This window comes from Canis aureus, chromosome 14 (assembly GCF_053574225.1).
Source record: "Canis aureus isolate CA01 chromosome 14, VMU_Caureus_v.1.0, whole genome shotgun sequence".
NCBI lineage: Eukaryota > Metazoa > Chordata > Mammalia > Carnivora > Canidae > Canis > Canis aureus.
Window position 1 is genome coordinate 42,314,635 of NC_135624.1, and position 27,825 is coordinate 42,342,459.

At 56.3% G+C, this 27,825-nt stretch overlaps 1 protein-coding gene across 2 annotated transcripts in view; it reads right to left on the reverse strand.

The window, feature by feature from the left end:
* Positions 1 to 19,239: 19,239 nt before the first annotated feature.
* BEND4 (BEN domain containing 4) overlaps positions 19,240 to 27,825 on the reverse strand; it is a 35,542-nt gene continuing 26,956 nt past the window's right edge. Inside the window, exon 5 of one of the 2 annotated variants that reach the window (XM_077847873.1) lies at positions 19,240 to 24,918. In XM_077847873.1, the coding sequence (XP_077703999.1) occupies positions 24,701 to 24,918 (218 nt within the window). In that variant the 3' untranslated portion in view covers positions 19,240 to 24,700. The remainder of the gene's footprint in view (positions 24,919 to 27,825) is intronic. The other variant, XM_077847874.1, reaches the window with a different exon arrangement.

Here is a 27,825-nt window from a genome sequence, read left to right on the forward strand (position 1 = left end):
ATAAGAACTAACCTGTAAACTGTAGGTATATTTCACCTTAAAAGGTCTGTATTTTTGAACGATTTATTATTCATTGAGTAGGCTTTGTTAGTTTGTAAGTTTCCTGGTACTACAAAACCAAAACGCGACAACTTAATCATTTTATGTTTTCAGCGTAAAGAGAACTGCTGTGAACGTCCTGTTAGGATGTGTGTTTGGTATATATTGCTCCATTTTAGCAAAACTAGATTATTTAAATATGTTAACTAGGTCATTTCTTCTGAGATGTGTCTAAATAGCATATTCAGAGAAAAAAAAGTAAAACACAAGAACACTAAGAGCTACAACCTAGAGCCGGCCTGCCCTGGGGCCCATGATGAGTCCTATACTAATCCTAATATAGGAATTCCAGCTGTATTTTCTTTTTTACAAGAAACAAAACCAAAGTAATTACTGAAAGTAATTTGGTATTTTGAGAACACGCAGTTCCCTCCCCCAAATCAAAATTCATTGAAAATAGCAGCGCAGGGGCACCTGGGTGGCTCAGTTGCTTGAGCGTCTGCCCGCGGCGCAGGCCGTGATCCCGGGGTCCTGGCCTCCGCCCCAGCTCCCTCAGCCTCTGCTGCTCCCCTGCTTGCCCCCCCCCAAAAAAATCTTTTTTAAAAAATAAAAATAGAAGCACGAAGGTTTAGAGCGTGCGGAGGCCTCTTTGGGGTCCGTGGGGATGTCGTGCCTGCGCCAGCAGAGTAACAGGGTTTGTGTCCGCGCCGCCCAACCTCACGGCCAAGCAGCCGAGGTCCCTTGCATCGCAGGGGAGGGCAGGGGCCGCCGGTTGCAGAGCTGCGGGGCCCAGCTCGGGCTCGGACAAGTCGGGGTCTGCAGGTCCCCGCGGAGCCCGGAGCCCAGGGCCGAACACAACCGGGGTGGTTGTGTCGCCGGGGGAGGCTGGGCTCATGCCTGGCCGGGCGAGGCTCGTGCGGGTCCGACACCGGAGCCGCCGGAGCCGCCGGAGCCGCCGGAGCCGCCGGAGCCGCCGGAGCCGCGGGCGCCCTGACGTCCTGCGGGAGCCGAGCTCCGGGCTGTCGGCTGGACAACTCCAGAGGCCACCCGCAGGATGACCCGGCCCGGCGCGCTGAGCCCTGGGGGGCACCGGGGGGCAGCGGGAGCCGCGCCCAGCATGGGAAGCCTTTACTTGGGGCTCCGACGCCCGCGGGCATTGGGCGCCCCCGTGAGCCCCGCGCACCCGTTCCCTCTCCCGGAGGACGCTGCTGGACGCTGCGCCCGGCCCTGCAGGTGCCCGGCCGGGAAGCGCCTCACCGACGGGGCTCCTCGTGCAGCAATGGGGCGCAGCGGTTCCCAGGGCGCTGCGTCCCCCGCGACCTCAGGGTGAGGCACGTGAGCGTGGGGGGGCCGGGCCCTGGGCGCCCCGCGAGCAGCTGGGCTCCCGGGGCGCCGGCCAGTTCCTGTGCCCCGTAGCTGACGGGTCGCTGTGCACGGGCCACGGTCTACGGCCACGGTCGGGGTGCTGGCCACGGCGCGCGGGCCATGGGCCACGGACTACGGGCCACGGTCGGTGTGTGGGCCATGGTGCACGGGCCACGGTGCATGGGCCATGGTCGCTGTGCGGGCCACGGCGTGCGGGCCACGGACTGCAGCGCAGGTGCAGAGTGGGTCTGAGGCCCTGTCCGGGGGCGCTCCCTGCAGGAATTCCCACCTCGTCCACGGCTCCCCCATAACCTCCAGGGGGCCTCATCTCCCGAAGCACATGAAGCTGTAACTGTCGCGCGAGGACAACGCCTTGAGCACCCCTAAGCCAGCACAGCCCACCTCGCCGCTGTCCCCAAACCTCGCGGAGCGCCAGCCGACGTTTGCACAGAACCCCCACCGCAAACCTGGAGAGCGTCCAGTGTCTGCTGCATTTCGCCGAATCCGGCCCCTGAGGCGCAAACCAGCACAGGTGTGTGCGTGCGGCACGCCACGAGTGCACGGCCCGTGGGCTCTGCTCCCCGCCGCTGCCCCGGCTCGGGGACCTGGGGCTCCTTGAATGTCCACCGTGACCGTCTCCGGTGCCACATGGGCCCCCGCGCATCCCGCATCGCGGCTGGGGGAAGTACCCGGTCGCCCACCTGCAGCCCCGTGTCCACCGACTGTGTTTCCCTGGCAGCGGCTGAAGGCCGGACATTGCAAGTTGAGCTGCTGTTGGGTCGGGGCCACCCGCAGCGCCCAGGTCTCCTTCCGGCCCGTTCTGGCCGATGTGCCCATGTCGCATCAGGCCTCCGGCCGGTGAAGGCCACCTCGGCTGGCGCTGCCTTGAACACGTAACTTTCTTGTTTCAAAAATAGTTCAAACTGGACTTTCCGTCTCATTCAAATGAGGAGCACCGAAGGGGCCTTGAGTCGTTACCCATATGACTGAAGCTAACGCACCGCGGTGTGTTGATCACATTAGAATAATAATAAAACAAACCTGAAGAGTGACGGGTGCCCAGGCGGCGGCGGCAGTTAGGCTCCGGCCTCTTGGTTTTGGCCGAGGCTGTGGCCTGGGCGGTGAGCTCGAGCCCCAGGTCAGGCTGCACCCTCGGTTCGGAGTCTGCAGTTGGCTGGCGCCTCTCCCCTCTGCCCGCCCCCCCCGCCTCTCTCTCAAATAAATAAATCTTAAAAAAAAATAAAACAAAAGCAACCAACCAAGAACCTAAGGGGTGAGAATCCTTGAATTAGAATTTTAACACTTCCTTCCAAAAGGAGGCGAGAACTAACAATTTGAAAGCGAGAAGACTTAGGCTCATCGCTTTTATTCTGTGGCTTGGGCTCCGCGCAGGGCCCGCGGCCAACAGTGACTGAGGGGGGGCGGCCGGCGGCGGTGAGTCCCCGGCCTGACCTGTGGGGACCATGTGGCGCGACCCCGGCGGGTGGTCGCCGGGCCTGAGCCCTGTCCAAGGGGCCCCGGCAGGTGCCCTGCGGGGGGCTGGCGAGGAGCGGCAGGGCCGAGGTCGTGCCAGGTGGGCTCCAAGCACCCCCACTTCCGGGCTGCGGCGGCCAGGCCCGCCCAGGTGGCCCTGGACCAGGTGGGACCAGGTGGGATGCGCATGCCTGTCCCTGGCCCAGCCCAGGCCCCCGCGGCCTGGAGCCTCGTGCACGACGCAGACAGTGGCGGCGGTGCTGTCCCCGGGATGTCGCACCTGCGGGGGAGCTGTCCACGCGGAGATGCCGCACCTGTGTGGGGGGGCTGTCCCGGGGAAGATGCTGCACCTGCAGTGGGGCTGCTGTCCCGGGGGAGATGCCGCGCCTGCGTGGGGGGGATGTCCAGGGGGAGATGCCGCACCTGCGTGGGGGGGATGTCCAGGGGGAGATGCCGCACCTTTGGGGGGCTGTCCCGGGGGAGATGTCGCACCTGTGGGGGGGCTGTCCAGGGGGAGATGCCGCACCTGCGTGGGGGGTATGTCCAGGGGGGAGATGCCGCTCCTGCGTGGGGGGGATGTCCAGGGGGAGATGCCGCACCTTTGGGGGGCTGTCCCGGGGGAGATGCCGCACCTGTGGGGGGGGTTGTCCTGGGGGAGATGCCGCACCTGCGCGGCGGGGGGGCGATGTCCCGGGGGAGATGCCGCACCTGCGGAGGGGAGCTGTCCCGGGGGAGATGCCTCACCTGCGTGGGGGGGATGTCCAGAGGGAGATGCTGCGCGGGGCGCTGTGCTGCGGGGACCCCACGGCCCCGACCCGCGGCCGGACCGAGCTTCCCGCACCTCGGGCGCCGCGGTGTTGGCGCTGGGGCTCGGGGGCTCGGGGGCTCGGGGGCTCGGGGTCACGGCCTCGCCGCGCAGACCCGCAGACCTTGTGTCCCGTGGTGACTCTTTAAAAAACTCTTTTACCTACTGGAGTCGGAGGGAGGGGCACGAGCGCGCGGGCGGGGGGCGCGGGCGGGACGGGCCTGGGTCCCCGACGGGTCGCGCCCCAGGTGCCCGCCGCTGCCCCGCCTCCCGCGGCCCCTCTTCCCTGTATTCGTGAACTTGGCTTCTCTGGTTTTATTTCCGACGGCTCTGAGCGCCGCGTCACGGGGGGAGGGGCGAGGGGCAGGGACGCGGCGGGCGGGGCGGCGGGGTGCGCGGGGAGGGCGGGGGGGGGCGGGCAGGGGCGCGGTGTGACGATGTGGACGGGGCAGGGGCGCGGGCGACGGGGTGCACGGGCGGGGTGGGAGGGCAGGGGCGCGGTGGGCAGGGGTGTGGTGGGCGGGATGCATGGGGGTGGGCAGGGGTGCGGTGGGCAGGGCACATGGGCGGGGCAGGGGACGGGGGGGGGGGCAGGGGCGCGGGTGACGGGGTGCACGGGCGGGGTGGGAGGGCAGGGGCGCGGTGGGCAGGGGCGTGGTGGGCGGGATGCATGGGGGCGGGCAGGGGTGCGGTGGGCAGGGCACATGGGCGGGGCAGGGGACGGGGGGGGGCAGGGGCGCGGGCGACGGGGTGCACGGGCGGGGTGGGAGGGCAGGGGCGCGGTGGGCAGGGGTGTGGTGGGCGGGATGCATGGGGGTGGGCAGGGGTGCGGTGGGCAGGGCACATGGGCGGGGCAGGGGACGGGGGGGGGGCAGGGGCGCGGGTGACGGGGTGCACGGGCGGGGTGGGAGGGCAGGGGCGCGGTGGGCAGGGGCGTGGTGGGCGGGATGCATGGGGGCGGGCAGGGGCGCGGTGGGCAGGGCACATGGGCGGGGCGGGGGACAGGGGGGCAGGGGCGTGGGCGACGGGGCACACGTGCGGGGCGGGGAGGCAGGGGCGCGGGCAGCGGGCAGGGAGCGCAGCCACCGTCGTCCCCCGGCCCCCCCCCCCCGCCCTGACAGGTCCTCTGGGCCACAGGGGCACCTCGTCCCCCCTCCCCATCCCTCTGCCTCTCCCCCTTCCCTCCCCTCCCTCTCTCCCTCCCCCCTCCGCCCCTCCCCCTCCCCACCTTGCAGGGTCCCCAGGTCCACCGAGGCCCCAGGGTTGGGGGGGGCGGCAGCGCGGGGTCCTGGGATGGAGCGGCCTCCCCCCCTCCACCTCCCCCTGCCCTGAGCCTGTGCCCCAGGCCCGGCCCCCGCCCTCGAGGCCGACACTGACCCCCAGAAGCTCCTCCCTGGGGAGTCCACAGGTGGGAGCCTGGGGGTGGGGGGCACGCTCGGGGCACCACCCTCTGGGCCCTGGGGATGAGCCCCTCGAGGCCTGGCACTGCTTTTAGATTAAAGGGGTTCAGTTTTTTTTTTTAAGATGTTATTTATTCACGAGAGACCCAGAGACAGCAGCAGAGCCCGGTGCGGGACTTGATCCCGGGACCCGGGGTCACGGCCTGAGCCCCGAGGCCCCGAGTGCGCCTGTACCTTTTACCGGGGTTATCCTAAGAGCCTTCTAACAGGTACACGGGGTCTCTTGTGATTTTTTATTGTATTTCACTAATGATTAGTGATGTCGAGCACCTTTTTATGTACCTATTGGTAATTTATATTTTTTTTAATTTGTTCTTTTGAAGATTAATTTATTTGAAAGAGCAATAGAGTTGAGAGCATGTGCAAGCAGGGGTTTGCGGGGGGTGGAGGGAATCTCCAGCAGACGGTCCCCTCCGGCCCCACCGGCTGACCAGCCTGGGAATGAGGAGCCTGAGGTTGCCCAAAGCCAGGTCTGACCTCAGGACCATGACCTGAGCACAAGTCAGGAGCCCCACCCAACCACCCAGGCCACCACGGGGCACCCTGTTGGCAATTTATATGTCACCTTAGGAAAAATGTTCAGATGCCTTGCCCACTTTTAAATGGGATTGTTTGGGCTCTTTGCTATCGCGTTTTACGAGTCCTTCAGGTATTTTGGACGCAAGCCCCTTATGAGATACGTGATTTGCAAACATTTTCTTCCACTTGGTGGGTTGCCCTCTCGTGTCACTAACGGTTTCTGTTGATGCACAGAAGCTGTTTAGTTCATAGTCTCACATGCTTATTTTGGCTTTGGTCACCTTTGCCTTTTTGGAGTTTGATCCAAAAAGTTATCACCGAGATTGATGTCCACGAGCTCACCACCTAAGTTTTCTTCTAGGAGTTTTATGGTTTATTTATCTAATTTTTTGATACTCTGCTCTAACTAAATCTGGCTGGAGTTCCCGTAAAGATTTATCTTCCCAAAACCTCACTGTAGAATTAACTTTCTCCTTAATAAAGATGGTCCTCACTGACTGTCCCCCCCGCAAACACCCCCTTATCCTCATTAGCTGTTTCACGGGCGTTATAACTCCTGGTGTCTTTTCCTTGAATCAGCTGGAGCCGTTTTCTTAAAGTTTAACCTGCATGCAAATCACCTGGAAATCTTGTTAATGCAGATTTTCGGATTCAGGCGGTTGGGAGTGCAGCTGAGATTCTCGCTCCTAACAGGCGCGTCGGTAGTTCATTCTAGAGGCGCTGGCTCATGGACCGCTTTAACTCTCAAGGACTAAGATGATTTTCTGGTGCTTGGATATGCGGCCCATTGGCACAGGAACGTCTGCTCTTTTACAGTAGATGCATCTCCAAAGAAATAGGGTTATCGTGGTTGGGAACCTGAAACACTTTTAAAAGAAAGACCACTGTGGATTCTCTTATAGAGGAATGGCTTTCCTTCCTAGTTGGTTTCTTAGAGATTATTCTAGAATCGTATCCAAAGTACGGCCATTGGGAGGTGGGCGGGAGGATGGGCTAAATGGGTGATGGGAATCAGGGAGGCCACTTGTCGTGATGAGCACCGGGCGTCATATGGAAGTGATGAATCACTAAATTCTACTCCTGAACTTGTATTACGTTCCATGTTAACGAACTAGAATTTAAATAAAAACTTGAAACAAAATGCAAAAAAAAAAAAAAAAATGGCCATAAAAAATGTCAATAGTATTTGAAATAGATATTAAAGATCCACTAAGTGTTCCTTTAAAAACAATCCCTTGTGAGGTTATAATATAATTCTAATAATGCTGCATCTTTGGGATTTTGCTTGGGAGTTAACTAGAGAATTCGTCTCCCATCTTTTAAAATAGGCTTGATGAGATGATGGCTACCTTCATCTTTTGAGGATAATTTTGATTCTTTTGGAAGCAGTCAAACCAGTTGGAGATAAGATCGACGAGTATATCAGATGGGTAAGCTGGTTATTATTTCCGGTTAAAAGCAAGGAACACTCTTTGGGTTAAAAGCTTATGTTGTGTCTGTGGCTCATGAGTTCACTTTGTAGGAAAAGCCCTGACTGTGCCGGGAACGCTGTGCAGTTTGTGTCCTTTCACCGTCATTAGTAATTTGAAGAATCGTGCTCACCCGAAGATATAAATGCTGGTTTGTTGCTTAATGCAGTCAGTCTCATTATTTCGCCGTCCTCACAGGACATAAAAGGCACTTACTCGAGGTCGCAAAGCTGGTGCTTTGGAGGCATATTTGGGTTCGGGTTCTGTGTCTGCTACGGACTCTGTGTGACCTTCGGCAAGTTGCTTTACTCACTCGGCATCAGTTTTCTTACCTATTAAGTGGCGATAACACTATGATCCAAGTGCGTGGGGATTAAATGAGGTATCAGATGTCAAATGCTATATTTTATACCGATTTAAGTTAGCTGGTATTATTACTACCATCATTGACGGTTAATTCAAATAATTCATTGATTAATCACTCACTGAGTGCTGTCTTGCTGGGCATTTTTACGTGTTATTTGCTTCTTTAAATTTACCTTCACTTCTGCCCGTGAGGACGGGAATCCTCTTCTGAAAGGAGGATCCTCTTTCTCAGCTAGATCAGCAGAGAAACTCCGTGAGGGAAGCGGGACCCTTAGGGATGAGGAGAGGAGACGTGGTCTTGATTATGAGCCGCTAGGGCCTCAAGGCGTCTGCAGGTGCAGCACCGAGGCAGATGCGCCTGGCTGAGCCCGGAGAGCTTGCTGAGTTGGGGTGCAACTGGAGCTCAAGGAGGGGCGCCCTGCTGGGCCTTGTATAGAGAACATGGAGGTAGAGCCTTCATATGGGGGTGAGGCCCCCATGTCTGCAGTTAAGGACGCAGGTCTCATGCATGCGGGGAGATAATCACTGGAAATCCGTAGCCCTGACAATTCCCGGGGTTCACACCACGCTGGAATAGTTTTCCCGTCAGTCAGAAGGAAGAAAACTCTTACAGGAAGTACGGTGGAGACCCCACGGGATCCCAGCCCTGGGAGGTTACATTAACCCCAGAGGAAAGGCTCCTCCGGATCTACGGTAGCAAAGCCCAAGCCAGCCTCGGAAAAAGCAAACGGGGGCGCCCGGGGGCCTCAGTTAAGTTCAGACGCTTGGTTTTGGCTCCGGTCCTGATCAGGGGCGGGGGATAGAGCCCCCTGCTGGGTGGGGGGGTGGGGGAGGTGTGCTCAGTGGGGAGTCTGCTGGAGATTCTCTCCCTCTGCTCCTCCCCTCACTCTCTCTCTCTCAAATAAACAAAGAAATAAATGAATCTTTAAAAAAAAAGAATCACGCTGATCTGCAAGCAACTTCACAGTACGCGCCAAAGGAGTCCAAGCACTTTATAAGAGACTCCGAGACTCCGGATCCACGCACGAGTCACAGCGCCCAGCAGCCAGTCGACACCTCCCAGCAGGAGGCCATGACCCATAGCTAGGAGGAAAACCGACCAAAAGAAACAGCCGGGACGTGGTAGGGATGAAGACCTTGGCAGCCAAGGACCCGAGGACAGCTGGCTACATACGGGTTTGCTCAGGGACGTAAATGCAGATGTGGACGCGGGAGGGCAGATGTGAGTGAGTATGTGTATTCAGGTCATGAGGTACGTGGAAGAAGAAAGTGTGTGTGTGTGTTTCAAGAAATTAAAAAAAAACTATGATGAGAAAAAGACTCTGGATGGGGTAATAGGAGATTTCCCCCCTGGTGAATTTGCAGCAACAGGTGCCGCCCCAAATCCAGCGCAGCCAGGAGTCACGGGACCCACGGCGACCTTCACGCAGCCTGCCCCGTGGCGTAGGACTTGGCTGTGGCCGCTGTAACGATTCCCACCGTCTCCGTGGCTCAGCGCCGAGTATTCTCTCGTGGCTCTGTAGGCTGCAGGTGCGGCTCAGGTGTGGCGCCGTCGCGGGCTGCTCTCCTCCGGGGTCTCTGGGTCCTTGCCCTCGCCTTTCCCCGCTGCTGGAGGCCACCTGCACTTCTTGGCGCCTGGCCGCCTCCTCCATCTGCGAAACCAGCAGGTGAGCCAGGCCTTCACCTGGCGCCACCTGGACGCCCCCTTCTGCTTCCTTTTCCACCTCTGGGGATCCCCGCCACGCACTGGGCCCGCTGGGTGGTCCCGGGCCACCTGCCCGCTTGAGGGCCCTGTGCCGGGACCCATCATGTGTGCGGGCCACCAGGCCGCCGCCTGCAGCCTGGGCTGGGCTGCGGGCGGGAGGGGCGCGGGGGGCAGGAAGTAGGTCTGAAGAAACCACTGAAGAGGTTTCCAGACGTGATGAAGATAGGGGCCCCCAGATCCTACAGGTGTATCAGAGCCCAAGTAGGATCAAGAGAAGCACACCAAGCCTTGGCATAATCACACCGGAAGAAACAGCGATAAAGAATCTTCAAAGCCACCAGAGGGGCGGGAGGCGGGGGGTGGGGTGTACATAGGCACAGAGATCCCGGGTTGGAGGTGATCCTATAAAAATACGGGGGACTTCACACCAGAGACTATGGAAGCCGGAAGAAAATGGACAGACAGCTTTAAAATGCCACCAGGAAACCACTTCTCAGCCCAGGATTCTACATTGTGCCAACGCCTCTTCCAGAAACAAAGGTGAACTGAACAACGTTCGACACGCACAAGCAGGAGTTGCTCGAGCAGGAAGCCTCCGCTAGGAGAAGACTTGGGGCAAGGCCTACAGGCCGAAGGAAAATGGAAACGGATGGAAACCTGAGTCTGCAGAGAGGGATGACGCACCCCGAAAGAAAGGAGTACATATAAAAATGTTTTCTGTTTTAAAATTAGTGGATAGTTGATGGTCTAAAGCCAAAGCAATCACATAGCGTGTTCAGGGGCGTGTGTCAAATGCAGGAGGGAAACATGTGGCAACAGGGGCAGGGGAAGGAGAAACACAGGAGATGGCAGCGGGGGCGCAGGGGCGGCTCCTAACTGCAGGGATCACCCTGGGCGCCGAGCCGAGGGGTGCGGGGGGCGGGAGTCACGGGACTTGGCGAAACGACTAGCGTGCTGGGTGCTCAGGAGCTGATTTTACCCTCACTTTGGGAAACGGACAAGGGGCGGTGGCAGGGGGTGGGCGGGGGGCGGGGTGACTGGGTGACGGCACCGAGGGGGGCACTTGGCGGGATGAGCACTGGGTGGTATGCTACATGTTGGCAAATCGAACTCTAATAAAAATTATTTTTTTAAAACAAAGGAGTTGATTTAAAAAAACATGCGCAGGGATCCCTGGGTGGCGCAGCGGTTTGGCGCCTGCCTTTGGCCCAGGGCGCGATCCTGGAGACCCGGGATCGAATCCCACGTCGGGTTCCCTGCATGGAGCCTGCTTCTCCCTCTGTGTCTCTGCCTCTCTCTCTCTGTGTGACTATCATAAATAAATAAAAATTAAAAAAAATAAAACACATGCGCACACGCGTGCACACACATGTGCACACATACATGTGCACACGCACACACTCCTGCACACGCACACACACACGCACACACTCGTGCGCACACAGCACATACGCACACGCACACATACATGCGCGCTCGCACACACGCATGCACACGCGCACACTCGTTCACGCCACGCGCATACATGCACACGCGCAGACACACGTGCACGCGCGCACACAATACACACATGCACACGCACATATACACACATGCACACGCGCACACACATGCCACACTCGTGCACACACGCACATATGCACATGGACATACATGCACACTCGTGCACGCACACGTACGTGCACACACATGCACACACTCGTGCGCACACGCACGCGCACACTCGTGCACACACATGCACGCGCACACACGTACACATTCGTGCACACGCGCATACACACAGGCACATGCACATGCGCACGCACACACGCGCACGCACACACAACAGCAAAGCCGCCGGCAGAGCAGACGAAGCTCTGACACCTGCGGGCAATCCCGGCCCTCGCAGGCCCCCGCGCCCAGGCAAGGTGTGTGCTCTCACCTGTGGAGCAACCGCAGACCTGGAGGCGGCGCCCTGAGGCTCTCGGACGCGCCCACGCCGGGAGGGGGGGAGGGAGCCCGGCCCCAGACCCCGGCTGACCCTGGGGCCGGCGCCCGTGACCGCGGCCTCCGCACGTGCACCAGCGGGAGATGGGCCGTTCCCGGAGGAGGCCCCGTGGGCGGAGGGTCCCCTCGGGAGGCCTGGAGGGCGCGGACCGGGGCGGGCAGGTCGGTGACCCGGCTCGGAGCGCCCGGCCGTCGCGGCCCTAGCGCGGGGCCCAGCACCAAGGACACGGGGACCCGGACGAGCCGGAGCCTCCCCGCGGCCCCGACCCGAGTCCGTGGGGGCCCCGAGCCACCAGCGGCCGCCACGAAGGCCCGAGGTCTCGGAGGAAGCGGGGTCGTGCTGACACCCACCCGCGCAGAGCCGAAGGGGGAGGACAGGGTGGGCCTCAGCGGGCGGGCGGGTGTGCACGGGAGGTGACCGTGCCCACCGCGCCCACTGTGCACACCCAGCACGCGTGCACCATGCACACTGCGCACACCCACTAGACATGCACCGCGCACACTGTGCACACCATTCACGCACTGCGCACACACGCACACCCACTGCGTGCACACACTGCACACCCACTGCATACACCGCGCCCACTGTGCACACTCACACACCGCATGCACCGCACACACACCCACGCCACACACGCACCACACATGCACCATGAACGCACATGCACACTGTGCGCACACACCCACCCACCATGCACACGCACACCCACACCATGCCCACTGTGCATGCACTGTACACGCACACATGCACTACATACACCATGCATGCACTGCACACACACACACACACCCATGCCCTGTGTCTTTCCTGTGCCCCACGTCCTGAGGGTTCTTGTACCCCATATACTGGGGGTTCCTATGCCCTGTATCCTTCCCGTGTCCCATATCCTGGGGCTTCCCATACTCCATGTCCTGAGGGTACCTGTGCCCCATGTCCCAGCCTTTCCTGTGCCTGTGACCTGTGTCCTTCCTGTGCCCCATGTCCTGAGGGTTCCCGTGCCCTGTGGCCTGGCCCTTCCTGTGCCTGTGCCCTGTGTCCTTCCCATGCCCAGTGTCCTTCCCATGCCCCATGTCCTGGGCCTTCCTGTGTCCCGTGTCCTGGTCCCGGGCCTTCCTGTGTCCCGTGTCCTGGGCTGGCCTCCCCTGCGGCCCCGCCCTCCAGCGGTGTGTGTGCGCCCGAGGCCCTGTCGGTGCTCGCATGTGGCATGACCCCGACAGCCTAGCCTCAGCGTTCAGCACGTGTGCATCCGATGGACGTTCATGCATCTGCACGCCCACGTCACGGGGTGGTTCTCACTCAGGTGACGGAGGAGCTGCACAGGCTCAGGCCCCGGGCCTGCCCACATCTGTCTCGCCTCACAGGGGACCCGCGGGGGAGGGGAAGCCGGAGCCCCCAGCACCCCCCACCCGCATCATCCCACTGACCGCAGCAAGGACACTTCCACTGTCTCCCATAAGCCTCTTCAGACCTTTACAAGCGTCGTGTGGGTCACGCGTGTACATACGTGTATAGGGGCACCGTGCGCGGATGTGCCACGAAATATCCCAGGGCCCCAAGGCCACGTGTGGCCACTGCGCCCAGTACAATATACAAAAAGGCAAGAAAATCAATTATGTGCCTCGACGTCATGGGGCTAAAGGTCTCCTGGGGTGTGCACGTGATTCGAAGATGCGCACTGACACGTAGTTACAACGTCGTCGTCGGAAGCGCTAGTGAGCAACAGGAGGCCGCAAGAGCAGGATGACCGACGTGCGCCCGACGCCCGGGGCATCGTTCCCGTGGCCAGGCCGCCTGTTCTGCGAGTTTCCAGGACGCTCCTGTGGCTCTTCACTGTTACCCGCCAATTCAGTGGGAGTGGCCGAGTCGTCTTCCACCGAACCCACCGAAGACTCTGAAAGTATCATGAAGACGCCAAACCCGAAGCGGACAGTAAGTCACACGGTTTAGTAATAAAACGATCCTTTCAGCATTAGTGTGCTCGGAGCCAAGCGATTTCTCTTTCACGAGGTATTTCTAGTACAGTCTCTGGGGCAGGAAGGGCTGTCGCCTGTGATGACTTTGAGGGTCGCTCATCATCTCCTTCCCCTTGGCTGAAAGAGCAGTGATCTCCAGGGGGAAGAGGCAACCAAGGAGCATTCACTCTAATGCAGGTTAACCACAGGATTTCGGAAGAAAACACTTCAGGCTCTCCGTTAGCAAGTGGGTGTGGATGACCTATTTTTTTTTTAAGTTTTTATTTATTTATTCATGAGAGAAAGAGAGAGGCAGAGACCCAGGCAGAGGGAGAAGCAGGCTCCACGCAGGGAGCCTGACGTGGGACTCGATCCCGGGTCTCCAGGACTTGCCCCGGGTTGAAGGCAGGTGCTAAACCACTGAGCCACCCGGGCTGCCCTATTATCATTTTTTAAATTTCTGTTTATTTATTTGAGAGCGAGTGAGCACGTGCGGGGAGAGGGGCAGAGGGAGACTCCCAAGCAGACTCCGTGCTGAGCGTGGACCCCGACTCGGGGCTCGACTCTGGGACCCTGAGGTCATGACCTGAGCCCAAACCAAGCAGCAGATGCTGAGCTGACTGAGCCCCCGGGTGTGCACAGCGTGTGCCGTGGCCGGGGTAACCCGCAGTGCTGGGGCAGCCCACCTGCTGCGCTCACCGCGAGCTGTGTCGGGGGCAGCTGGCCAGGCCCGGCTCCCCACGGCGCTCACACCCGCGCACCTCGCGGGGGCGGTTTCCGATTCTCTCCAGCCACAGCCCGGTGGCCGAGCCCGAGCAGTGACGGCGACATCACGGTGCTTTGGCTCCGTGTCCTATCTCATCTCTGGTGATGGGGCTGGAGAGCCGCTCGCGTGGTGTGTACACGGCAGAGGCTTTAAAAAGACAAAAGGAAAAAGAAAGAGCGAGAGGAAACAGGAAATGGGTGTGTGGCTCGGACAGCTGCAAAGGGAGACGGAGCTAGAGCTGGATGTTGTCAGCCGTTGCGGAAGCAGCGGAGCAGGAGACGAAAAGCAACGGTCTTCAGGAAGCCCTGGATCATTATCTGGTTCCTTGTTTGTAAAAGTCGCTTTATTTTAGGATCACATTTGAGTGGCTGGATTTGAAACATCCTCCCCAAGCACTGCTGTGGTTAGGCACCTAGCACCGAGCACTGAGTACTGAGCACTGAGCACCGAGCACCGAGGCGATGGAAGCACGTGCTCGCTGGACACAAGGGCGTGCCCGGGTTGGCTCCCCAACAACCCCATTTGCCTTTCTGATTTGAGCCGGGGTGGGGGGCCACAGGGGGAGGGCGGGAATGAGGCAGGTGGCGGAGTCCAGGGCCGGCACCTGCAGTGTACACAGGTGGGTGTGTCTGGCTAACGACACGGGACGGCTGTTTCTGGCACAGGGTAGTCGCCCTTCAACCAGGTTCCTTTGTGAACGTCTGTATCAGTGTCCCGCCGGGTGTCACCATGAGACTGGCCTGCAGATCAGCTTGGCGGCGAGTGGAGGGAGCGGGGGTGCGACACTCGGGCTGCGGGTATTGCGGGGAGCAAAGCTGCTTTGTTTCGATAACGATGCAGCACGATGCCTGGTGAAGAGAGCAATGTTCATTTTGAAAGTGGCTCATCCATTTGTCTCTCTAATACCCGCTTTCCAGGCTAATAATGTGGCCATTTCGCTCCCAACATTTAGAGCCGACACTTCCCTCCGTAGGGTCTCCTCTGCGCCAGCACCTGCTGCCAGGAGAGAGGAGGAAGAGGCACGAGATGGGCCACGGAGGGCAGGGTGGTTCCGAGCAGAGAGAAGGCTCTAGATGGAGGGTCCTTAACGTGGAGACCACGGTGGGGGGGCTTTCGGGGACTCCAGGGCCCCTGGGAATGTCCTGGAAAACCCTGGCGTCTGTTCATCTGGGGAGAGAGGACTGGTCCTGACGCTAAAGGGCTCGTATCTGCCATGTGATGAGTCAGGTGAGCCCGTCCCGCTGCGGGGACCCGGCCCGAGGGGAAGCGAGCCCAGGCCCGCCCGTTCTTGATCTGTCGGATAGTCCGCGCAGCACCGGCCTGCCTTTGGCTTCCGCGTCTTTCTACAGTCACAGAATGACAGTCCATCCAAACATACACCAGAAACCGAAAGGTCATTATTTAGCACAAAACGCTAATAGAAAACACAATACGACCCACCATCAAACACATGATTATTTATTGTTTTTCTTCAATTGAATTGAAAATGCTCTGTGTTGCCAGGAAGGGGAATGAATCATTGTCACTGGTGCAAGAGGGACGGAGTAGGACACGTCTCCTGCCCCGACCCTCCTGCCTCCGCGGGCCGCCTTCCTCCGTAGACTCCGGCAGAGGCTGGAGACGCTGCTGTGAGTCCCTTATCATCGCCAAGAGGACCCCAGCTTTGGAGAAACGCCTGTATTTAGAGTTACGAGCTCCGGGCGCCGTGCTTCCATTCGAGGACGCAGTGTCCTGTTGCTCGGATCGCGCTCTCGCCAGGAGGACAGAGGGATAGTCTTGGCTATTTTTGTGCCTTGACACATTTTGATTTTTACGACTAAGGAAAGCGGACAAGAGGCGCACCAACCTGGGCTGGGACGTGGTTGTGCAGCGAGAAGGAGCGTGTGTCGCCCAGCTGGCCTCCGGGCCGCGGCCCCGCCAGTGCAAACGCGCTACAGTCGGGCGCCTCCCAAGTACGAAGCCTCGGGTTCCGCGGTAGACGCGCTTCTCTCCACCTTGCGGGGCCTCGCGGGCGCCCCATCCAGGCCCTGGGCACGGAGGGCTGCAGCAGCGCCAGGGCCCAGGGGTCACGCGGACACCCACGCGGGCCCTGTTTTCAGGCCTCCACGTGCCGGGCTTCTCCATGCAAACCGAGGGGAGGCGCCGTTCGACCGTCCGACCGTCGGGCCGGGCACAGCGAGTAGGTGCTTGCAGTCTCGGCCCAGCTGCTGCGCCTCACCCTCTTCTCCGGCGCGTCCTGCGGGCACCACCTGCCCCGGGAGCCCCGCGGTGGCATGTGAGAACGTTGCCTCCCGGGCCGCGTGGCCACCGGGTGGCATTGGCTCTGCTACTGGGGCGCGACCAGCCCCGGCGTCCTGAGCGCTCGTGGGCGTCAGCGGCCCTCCGCAGAGTGGGGGTGCTAGCTCACCCCGCGGACCCACCAGGAAGCCGGGCGGCGGGCCAGGAGAGCACTTGGCCTGCTGCATCGAGTGTGCAGTCCCCGGAGACTCACCGGGCGGGGTGCGGACACCGACTGGCGGGGTCCCGGTGTGGGTCCCGGTGAGGCTCAGCCGAGCGGCCCATGTCCCTTCGTGCAGCTCCACGGGTGCGGGCTGGTGTGCACGGGGGCGAGTGCAGCTGGGGGGACAGGAGATGCAGAAGAGGGGATCGGGATTCTGACTCCTGGGCTGAGCCCCGCACCGGGCCCCTGCAGCCACCGCACCTGCCACAACCCCGACGTCTCTGCCAAGTGCCTCTCAAGCGCTTGGGGCCACCTGCACCGCCAGGTGGGTCCCACCAACACGGAGCCTGAGGTCTGTGCAACTTTAAACGTGTGCAGGGTGGGGGGGACGAGCATCCAACAGGACTGGAGCGCGGCAAGTCACGCAGCCCGAGGCCCGCCCGAGCCGGCACGTACCTTGGCAGAGGTAGAGCCGATGGTCCTGCTGGGACGGACACATAGGCTTGGTGGCACCATCTCAGGCTTGGGACCCCAACAGCGTGTTGTTGCAGGGGAACGTTGCTCCGTGGAGCTTGGGGTTTACTCCTAATTCGCAGTGGGTCTTTGTCATCGTCCTCCACGTAGGTATTTAGCCATTGGCCGGACCAGCGTGGGTCCCGGGATGTGGGCCCCCAGTAAACACACCGGGTGAACGTGTCTCAGCTCGGGATTCTATCCCCAGACATTTGGTTCCTTCATTACATGGCCCGTGTACTGGGCAGCAAACCCTAAAACCGACCCACCCGGATTTTCGACCCACCCGGTACCGAGGACTCATCGTAGTTCATACGCACAGAGCCCCGGAACGAACGGGCCCTCGTCTGGCTTCTTGCATCAACATATTCTCCAGGCCCGTTCACGTCGTACGAGGTGTTGCTGTTGCACTTGTTTCACGGCTGCCACCCCTCGTGTGGCTACACATCTAACGCATTTTGTTTACCCGTTCATCAACTGGTGCACACTTGAGCAGTTCCCACTTTTGGGCCGTGATAAAGAATGCTCCTGCAAACACGTATGTACAACGCATTTAACCCTCCAAAGTCTACTCGGTGGGTAGGACCGCTGGGTCACATGTCGACACTCTTACTTTTTTTTTAGATTTTTAGATTTTTTTTAGATTTTATTTGAGAATAGGATATGAGGGAGGAGGGGCAGAGGGAGAGGGAGAGACAGACTCCCCACCGACTAGGGAGCCCAACCTGGGGCCGGATCCCAGGACATCGAGATCAGGACCTGGCTGACGTCCAACGCTTTGCTGACCGGGCCACCCGGGCGCCCTATAAATACACGTTTCAAGCAACTGCCAGTTTTTCAAAATGAGCGCACCACCTTCTGTCCTGCCCAGCAACGTATGGAGGTTCCAACCACGCCTGTGAGGGCGGCGGGGGCGAGGGGGAGGGGACCAGAGGAGGGACACGCCGACTCCCCAGCTGAGCTCAGGCCCCAACCCGGGGCTCCATCCCATGACCCGGAGACTGTGACCTGAGCCCAAATGAACAGGCTGGACGCCTGACTGAGCCACCCGGGCTTGGCCCCCAACTGTGATCTGAGATCACGTGCTCCCAGCTCAGTTGTTGAAAGGATTATTCTTTCCCCATTCCACGGTCTTGGCTTTGTGTTAGAAACCAATGGAGCATCAATGTAAGGATGTCTAACTGTCGAGTATCTGGGTTCCTTGCATTTCCGCATGAATTTCAGGATCAGCCTGTCCGTGTCTGCGAAGCATTCTGCTGAGACTTGGGCAGGAGCAGCAGCGAACCCGTCGGTCGTCTCCAGGAGCGCAGACATCTGACCATCACATCCTTGCATTGTTACCATTGTTATTTAGACCTTTTGGAATTCCTTCCACTGATGTTTTGTAGTTTTCAGTTTACAGATCTGGGACTTATTTTATTAAATTTATCCTTAAGAAGTATATTACTCTTTGTGATATTATCGTAAATGGAATTGTTCTTAAATTCATTTTCAAGTTGCTAGTCGCTGGTGCATAGAAATGCAATTAATTTTTGAATACTGATCTTGTGTCTTGCAACCTGGATGAATTTGTCCCTGATACCTTTTAAAGTATTTACATTTGAAGTTTCACCCCGTGAGTCTGAGGTAAATATTCAAAATATTTGAGAAGAGTGGAATATTTGACAATATTTTAAAACAAGTTACTTAACAATCCTCTTAATGCTTTATAATGATAAATTCCATTTTAATTGATATCTCAATTGAAACCTGAATAATTCGGACCAAGTTACTGCTTCATCCAAAACTGGTTGAAATGTTGCATCTTCTACTGAAAAAAAAATCACAGCTTTGTATTTTTCCTAAAATGAAGCAAGTATTTTCAGTTTTCACTTAAGTCTGATTTGTGAAATGACATTTATTCAATTTTATTCTATAGTGGGTGATATGTCACATTCATATTTTATGTAGGACTAACAGGGGGAAGCTACTATCATGCCACCTTGGCCATAACTGTTCTGTTTTTGTACTCAGATCACTGTTCAAAAACCATGAACAATCAACATTTGTTCAATTTTAAAGGTCATGAGTAGCAGCTGTAGGATTTTTTTCTCCCTGGTAGGATGGTGCTGTTGAGTAGGAAACAAGTCGTGTTTCAAGTGTCAATGTACAAAATACTGGGAAGAAGCCCTCCTGGATTCCATATGCCACTCTTCCATCATCACCGCGTGTCTTTTTCGTTCACTAGATCACACGACTTTTTGGATGATTTTGATCAGTTCTCTGACATAACTGGAGTGTCTTGTACTTATTTGGGTTTTAAGTACATAGGATTTGCTCAGGACCCAGAGACAAGCAGAAAAGCTTTTTGAATGAATTGAAGAAAGACGCAAAGAACAAGTTAAAACACTTAACAGAGACTTGACATTTATTGTGCAATTTTATCTCCAACAGAACATGTGGCATTCTAGAGGTATATGAGGTAATAAAATCAATACTCCAATTAGAACACCTGAAATAACTGGCTCTAGTAACAAATGTTTCTTATAATTAAAAATATTGAATGTTTAAAAAACTCTTATAACATTTTAAGTTCCTAAAAGAAATGTGCCTAACACTTAAAAAACAACTTACTTTTCTATATAAATTGTTCACAAAAAAATCTTGCTATTCTATATTACACTATGCATTTATAGTTTTATTAACATATCCCTAGTGGGTATTAATTCTACACAGTACAATCGAATAGAAATTATTCATAGAGAATCAACAGGACTCCAACAATAAAAATATTAGGATCAATGGATTTGTCACAGTTTCTCCACAAGTGTTCATCATAGAAAATAGAGTAAAGGCAAGTTGGCCCCAATGTCAGGCTGCTACATGAAGCTCCAGAGAAGAGGGACAGAGGCAGTGCTTACACTGGGCAGGGTCTGGCTGGACCAAGGACCTCGAAAGTTTCAGGACCGTCTCACCATCTGGCGCGCCCTGTTCCCAAGAAACACAAGCTGGGCCCGCATGGCCTTGGCGGGCTCCTGAACTCAAGCACAGCCCCAGAGATGTGAAAGCCAGTAACTACGGGAAAGGGTCCACAGATTACCATATTTTCCTACAAAACCTTCACAACGGTTCTCACAGTGACATCGTACATTAAATCCCTCTCTTCCAAACCAGACTCATCGACTCTAAGGCTACAAACACAACAAAGGCGCAAACTGAAGGAAACGTTAGCTAACCGATGCCCAGTGCCGTTTCTGACATCTATGGGTCCCCAAAGAAGATCACTCCACTGAGTTCAAATGTTTGCTTTAAATCCCTGCATTTTTGTACAGGGAACCTACAAAACAAAGGTGAACACATCAGCAATTTTAATTTTTTCACTACTTTAACACTTCTAGTCAACATGGACTCTCACGCAAGTCAAGTCTTACGCGGAAACCCGGGCAGTTACCAGAACAGGTATGGTTTCTAGGGTCCTACTGAAGCGTCAACACACTTAAAGGTGGTTTTTACTAACACAAATATCATCTTTCCCTCGATGCCATAAATCAAACACAATCCATTCCAGACTGTTGGTGGGCTTTGAGAACTCTGACTACTGGGGGAAACTGAACTAGTCATCCTGCTTCCTGAGCCCAAGGGGATCGCTTACTAGCTGAGTACCTTGGGCAGCGTCCTTACGGATAAACTGGGGTAACAAGAGTAACCGTCTCGGAGGACAGTCACGAGGATCAAAAGGAGACGATGCGTTAAAGTGCTTTGTAGAGAACCTGGCACACGAGAACTCAAGGAGTATCAGTTGCAGTTAGTAGGGTGGTTGTTAGAGGTTTGGGGTGGGCCTGAAGGGTTTTCCAACGTGGCCAACACCCACATGGCCACTTGTACTGGGGCAATTACGCTGAAGGGGGAACTGTGACTCCGTGAACACCTAGACCTTGTATCAGTCAGCTATGGATGGTCACCAGGAAAACCAACCTGGCCACTTGTACCAAAAAGATTTGGTAAATTTAGTGCTACAGGAGGCAAAGCTGGTCGTTAGTTAGACGGACAAAGTCCAGTCCTCTCACTGTTGGATGCAGTTGAGTTCACTATGGAAGGTGAGGTGGCCTCTAAGGTGTAGATGGTATCAGTTATGGTCTTGAGTTTTACACACTAGAAGGCAAGTACTGGGGCCTTGGTGTGGGCACCCCGCCTTGTCTGGCATCAATCCTTCAGCCTCTAGGAAACACAAATGCCACTGACAACGCAAGTAACTGTGCAGAGGGCCACCGGCAGGGTAGCATTTTCCTGCATCATTCCAAGGGAAGTGACTATTTGTATTCAGTACTTACACGACTGTAAGAAGCCACGGCTATGTTTACAAAAATATATCATAATGCGACATAGCCCTGTTTAGACACATTTACATTAGGGTTCTGACTCCAGCGTTCTAGTTGACACGCTTTGCCAAGCAGTTATGGCAAACGTTGCCACGTTAAACACACACCAGTGAGGCTTGCACCATATGTGCACAATCGTTTCCTATTACATTTCTTGAAATTTGTGTAGAAGAGCTGTCAAAAACCATAGATCTCTACTGTGAAATGACACAGCTCTGAACGAGAAAAGTTAAGTTTCAGTCTTTTCTACAAATAAAGTTATCCGAGACTGAGGTTTTAACAAATGACTAAAATCTAAGAAAAAACTAAGGAGGTAGTTGGTGGGTATTAGGGTTAGAGTCTAGAGCATGAGTTATATAGTAAAACCCAAATGAGGGGGAATGTAGGTTTGCTTTTCTGAAAACCATGCGTGTTTCACCTCGCGTAATGCTCTGTCCGGGTTCTGAGAGCAGCAGGGAGGAGGACTAGACATCAAAGGCGGGAGGAGAATGCAGAAGTCACGAACCTGCGGTTCACCAGGTTGGGGTTGTTGTCTAGATCTGGGGAAGACGTCAGGTATCACAAGAACAGCTACTGGGCCGCATACCCCGTTCTACCCGCATCTGGCTCTTGGACGAGCCGGGCCAACTCCCACCTCTAGCAACGTGTCCTCTACAAGGCTGACAGTCCCCTAGGCCACTGTGCTTATGGCCGAGGAGGGGCCAACGAAGATCCGGACCGAAGTGCACCCGCCCGCTCTGCAGCTGTGAAGCAGCTCCGCGGGTCTCCCAGTTCCCTCCCAAGGAGGGGCAGCCGCGTTCTGCAGCCGCCGTCACTGGCCTCTCAGCGTCCGGCAACGGCGTCCGGTGGGGCTGCTCACGGCCCAGCGGCCCTGCCCTCCGCAGCCTCCGGCCTGCTGCCTCCCGTGGGTCCCCCGAGGGCCTCCTGCGCCCAGCGCTGCTGCATCTGGGGCTTCGGGCCGCTTGGAAGGTAGGCAGAGTCCCTGTCCTGTCCCCTTACCTCGGGGCAACGAGACACGTCGAGACTGTGTCACCGGCGGGCTGTCGGGTCACGGCAGTCGCGGAGCACATGAAGCGCTGGGCAGGCGGCGGTGAGCCTCTGGGGCCAGGCCAGCCCTGGGTCACCGCCCCCCCCCGAGAAGGTGGCACCGCCGCAGCCCGGGCTGCTCAGTCCGTCGGTGCCGGTGCCCAGCGACTTGGGGATTCCACGAGCTGACGTGACACTTTCTAGCCACGAGCGATCCGCCAACTGCCAAAGGGGCCGAGCGTAAGCCACGTCCTCAGGTCTCCAAGGACATCAGAGCTAAGGGGGACAGAGCGGGGACGGCCCCCGGTCTTGGTGGTGGTGAGCTTTTGAAACCTCGCTCCACATGGTCTCACCACAAATAAGGAAACATCCTCTGCACGCCCCGATTTAGGGATGAGGCGACCGAGTGGCAACTGCTGCGAGCCAGGCTCGCACAGCGGCCCCTGACGGCGGCCCCCAAGCCCCGGGGCTGGGCCGACCCGCACCAGGCCAGCCAGGCTGCGAGCAGGCGGCGCCCCAGCCCCACTCAGCCTAAAGCTGCTCTGCCAGCTCCAGCGAGCACCTGATGCAAAAAAGCAAGGACGGAAAGACAGAGGAGGTTGCGGGGACAGTCTGCGTCTGGCCAGGATTTCCTGCCACCAAAGAGTCTTATAAGGCACTGACTTCCCAGACCTCTGAAAACATTTTAAAAGTCTCCCCCTTCCTTGGACCACCGAAGGCAGCGGTCTCCTGGTTCCCCTAACATCACATTCGCCATCATCCTTTTACTTACAAATCTAAGCCAACGTGCCCCAAACGGGATCGAGATACTAGTTCTCCCCACACGACTCAACAGATCCAACAAAGGACCACCTTTATGAACATTAAACCCTTCAATGGATGAAGCTAATAACAACAGAAGCTAAAGGAGAACCTACTTCCAGGGCCGTGCATACAGCTGGTGCTAATTACTGAACATAAATGGTAATTTACGGTCTCACAAAAAACCCTCTTTATAAACGGATGCTCATACACCTTCAATGAATTTCCGACCGATTTTCAAAACCCTCATCACATTGGTGGACGACGTTAGGCACCTTCAGCAACTCCTGCCCACGCAGCCCTAGGCTTTACAAAGAGTCGGGGTGACGGAGGAGGCTGCTCCTCCCCCCGAACCTCAAGCCCTCAGAACCAGCTTCTACCATCTCCAGTCTGTGGGGGAGGAACGCTCCCAAGGACAGTACTAATTTCACGGACGGAGCTCAACAAATTCAACAGGAGAGAACACGTGGGAGTGGTTCAGTGTTGACTTAGCCAGAGCCTGTGTTCAACAGATCGGGTGGGGGGCCTGGGGGGTGGGGGGAAGAGGCACAAAACAGCAAAAACAGTCGGGATGAAACATTTTCAACAGTGACAACGAGAAACAAAAGCTTATGCAAAGTCTACACATCTACTCAGAGGAAGACCCTCACGTTTCAGGGAAATTACAGACGAGCCCGTTGCATAGTTGTCAGAATGGCCTTGCGGCTGTGTATGTGATCCCAGGACGTCCGGTCAATCGGTGACCACCAGCAGTCACACCACTTGTCTGGCCTCCAGTGACTGAAATCCTCGTTGCTCAACCCATCACTTTGGCATTGCGTCAACAAAGTCTGAGTTAAGGCTGTGGGAACGGTGGGTCGGTGGACCTACGAAACCGAGCAGCTGCAAAGGGTCTTGGATCTCTGGCGGTTTCCAGACTGAACAGAACGAAAACTTACTGTTTGTGAACTCCAGAGCCTTTCTGATCAACAGGGCAGATTTTTGGGCTGGGGGTGGGGTGGGTGGGGTGAGGTTCATAAAAAAACTGAAAAAAAAAACAACCACCACAAAAACAAACCCAGCGGGTTTCCAACAAATCGTTGTCTAGCAGCGACCTCTGTTCTCAGGCTTAATACAGGCTTTGCCAACAGGTGACAGTGTCGCCCACCCTAGGTCTTGGCTGAGAAGTAGGAATTCAAGTCTTTGGAAAATGGAGAGACAACTTATTTGAATTAAACTAAAGAAAATGTTTGTTCATTGTCCCTTAAAATAACTGCACGTCTGTCTCTTCTCTCACGGGCAGGGCCTCTAACCCCATCTTCCGCGGGGACGGGCTCTGCTCAGGAAGCAGTGCTTACGGGAAGATTTCAGACAGGTGACCAGTAGCTCACTGATTTTTTTTTCCACCCTCACTGTCTAGCTAGGAATCAATTAAATTCAATTGTTTTTTCTTTTTATAATGTACCCAAAGTCTGCTGTAGGTTCCATAGACTTCCCAAACAATCCCAAAATGGATTTCTATTTGGGAACTGTGGCAGTAGGTCAAGAGAGTTAAGGTTTGAGATGTGTACAGTCTGACAGAAGGACATGCTCTGGACTCTCAGGGGACGGGGACAGCACATGGACAACTGGAACTGTTGAGAGGACCAGCCGCTACAGTGTAAAGATTTTTGTCCACTAATCCCCAGGCCCATCCTGGGAATTTTTATTGAAGACCTCATCCTGGGAAGCCTGGTGATCGATCCCTTCATAAAACGAGCCACCGTTGTGCAGGAAAGTCCCCACCGCCCGCCCCTGCCGGGCGTGACCCACAGCGTCGCTGAACACTTTGTTTATTTGTTCCTCCGAGGGCATCCACCAGTCGGGGTTGGAGGTACAGTGCATCCTAATGAATTCTGTGGGAATATACACAACAATAAAGAGAGAGAGAAAAAAACAGCTGGTTTTTATGGAAGATAACAGACAGGCTGCTTAAACATTTACAGAAAAGCTCTATAAGAAGAACTGTATGGGAAACCCAACGTAATTCTGTGATGATGTCACTTCTAGACCCCACTAATCACACGTTAAGCTTTTTACCCACGTGCAAAAGTAAAAACCACGCCAAGTGAGAGGATGATCCTCCTAAGGAGCACTTGCCATCGAGTGGACGGTACATCTGACTGGTGAGAGGGGCCGCGGTGGACGTTGCGGAGTACGTCTGAAGCCCGTCGGCACCCGCTCTCGTTTCTAGGATGTCAGCTCTCTCCGGGAACGTTACCTAACTACCATCAGCACCGTACTCGTTAGCCAGCTAGTGATCTGCAGACTAAGTGTAACAGGATCACAACACCTCAACGACCTAGAACCTGTCTGGCTGGTGGTTCCGAAGGGGTCCCCACATTCTTCCCGCGTTCCCAAGCTTGTGCTTGGTTCTCTAATCGGGACATCCACACGTGTACTGACAAGTATCTCTTAAGTGAGATTTCCTCTATAAATATTTCATTTCACCAGAAAGCAATCAGCACACCTGGAAGGGCAAATGGGTAACAGGTAACTAAGACTCTCAGGAAACAGCCTCCCTCTGGGCGGTGCGCGCGGGATCCTCCCCTCCGTGTGCTCGGGGGGCTGGGCACGTACACAACTCCCGCCTGGCTATTCTAACACGGACACTGGGAAACTGAAGTGAGCAATTTTGAAAAAAGTCCTAAGTCACACTCTGTCCTTTTTGCACGGCTGACTGGAAGCCCAGAGCGCCTATTATACACCCCGGCTCTTCTCCAACACTGCTCCTAGACAGAAGCAGGTCTGGTCAGAGGACTGGGTTTGTCTGAAATGACTGCGTGTCATCTTGGCCCCGTTTGCCCTTAGGAGAAGCTGACGCTTCCCAAGTGCTTGGACCCCCAAAATCCCGAACTGAACCTCGCCCGTCTTGGTAGACAGATGGAGCTTAGCAGAGAAGCGGCGGCACCGCCGACTTTGTTGGCATCCCCTTCGATCCTGAGCCTGAGGGGGGAGCCTCCCTTGCCTACCTGAGCCCCAGCCCTTTACTGAAGGGAAAGAACAGGGTTTATTCAGCAACTCATCCTGCCAAACTGTCAAGATCAGACGGCTTAGTGGGGGCCAGGCCTGGCAAACACGGACGGGGAGCTCCCTACTGCTCTTCTGTCCCCCCCACATCCCCACTGTGTTCAGCAGGTATCGAGTAGCTGTGGTGGTTTCCCGGTCTCTGGATTCCCTACTCACATCCACACAAGGAAATAAAGGCTAATGGATGAGGATGCTGTGACCCTGCGACCCCAGGAACGTGCTGCTCTGTGATGCCTCTCGACCCCCACCCCCGGTCAGCGTCTGCTGCTGACACAGGACCTTCTCTGATATTGTGGAAAAGACTATTAAAGGCTAAACGCAGGGATCCCTGGGTGGCGCAGCGGTTTAGCGCCTGCCTTTAGCCCAGGCCACGATCCCGGAGACCCGGGATCGAATCCCACGTCAGGCTCCCGGTGCATGGAGCCTGCTTCTCCCTCTGCCTATGTCTCTGCCTCTCCTCTCTCTCTCTCTGTGTGACTATCATAAGTAAATGAAAAAAAAAAAAAAAAAAAAAAAAAAAACAATAAAGGCTAAACGCAGAGCTCTTTCAGTTACACAGACCGGACACATGTCCACTGGCCCTCTAGGGGGAAGGTCAGCCCTGAGTTTGGTTCCATTCCCCAAAGCGCCCTGCTTCCCATCACTAGCGTCCAGAGGCCTGAGGTTCCCTGGGCTGTTCCAGTCTTGCTCGCCACAACATGGACGTCCTCTCTGGGGTTCCCCAGGCCTAAGCCTTTATGAAAAGAATCCCAACTGGATCAGAGGAAGGCCCTGGGATTTCAGCTTTTGGGACTAGTATGTAAAAGTTCCCATCACCCTTTTTCGCCTATGAATGCTCCACCTGAGGGCACGGGGAGGCCTGTGCGTGTCCCCAGGTGAGGATGAGCTGTAGAATTCAGGTTCTGGTTAGCCAGCCTGGGCTGTGTCCGTGTCACAGCGGCTCAGGCAACGTTCTCAGGGCAAAGCACGAGTGCTCTGGGATGTACGTTAATCCCTGTTTCATGGACTTGCTGGTTAAAATATAAAACATTTAGTAAGAATTCCTGGAAAGGGATACAGCTGTGAGGCCCCTTGTCCTGATGCCCGCTACGGGCCCCAGAGCCACTTGGGGTACAGTGTCCCCAGGAGAGCCCCAAGCTCACGGCTGCCTCGGTTACTCTCGGTGAGTCACTGTCGGCTCTGATGATATCGAGGAATAAAGGAGGCTACGGCTAGTTTGCTAGGACAGACCTGGCCGTGCCCATCGCCCACTCTGAGCAAGGGGAACTTTCAGGCTGGCGCACCTGTGCCTGCTTGACACAGGTGCTTTCACTCCAGGTGGTTTTCTCAGTATGGGCTTCCTGCACCAGAATCACCTGGGGTGGGGGAGATGGACAGCGGTGCCTGCCTCTCCCCTGCACACCTGCCGAGTCACAAGCTGGGGCTGGGCCTGAGCCATTTCGGCTGCTCACAAAATCTCCACGTGCCTCGGGCACGCTAGTGTTCCAGGATGCTGTGGGCCTCCCACGAGGGACTGCTGGAATGTCCTTTCTGTAAACCAAGGCCTTATCAGTAATACTGTTTCTTCGCTGCAACCTCATCAGGAAATATTTTGATCCCTGTCCAGAGTAAATTATTACTAAGTTTTCCCAACCAATGAAATTATTATTGAACCACGTACAGGCTAATACTTGAGCTTTTTGATATGGATTTTTCAGGTGTGAACAGTGTTCTTGTCGGCGCTCTAGCGCCTC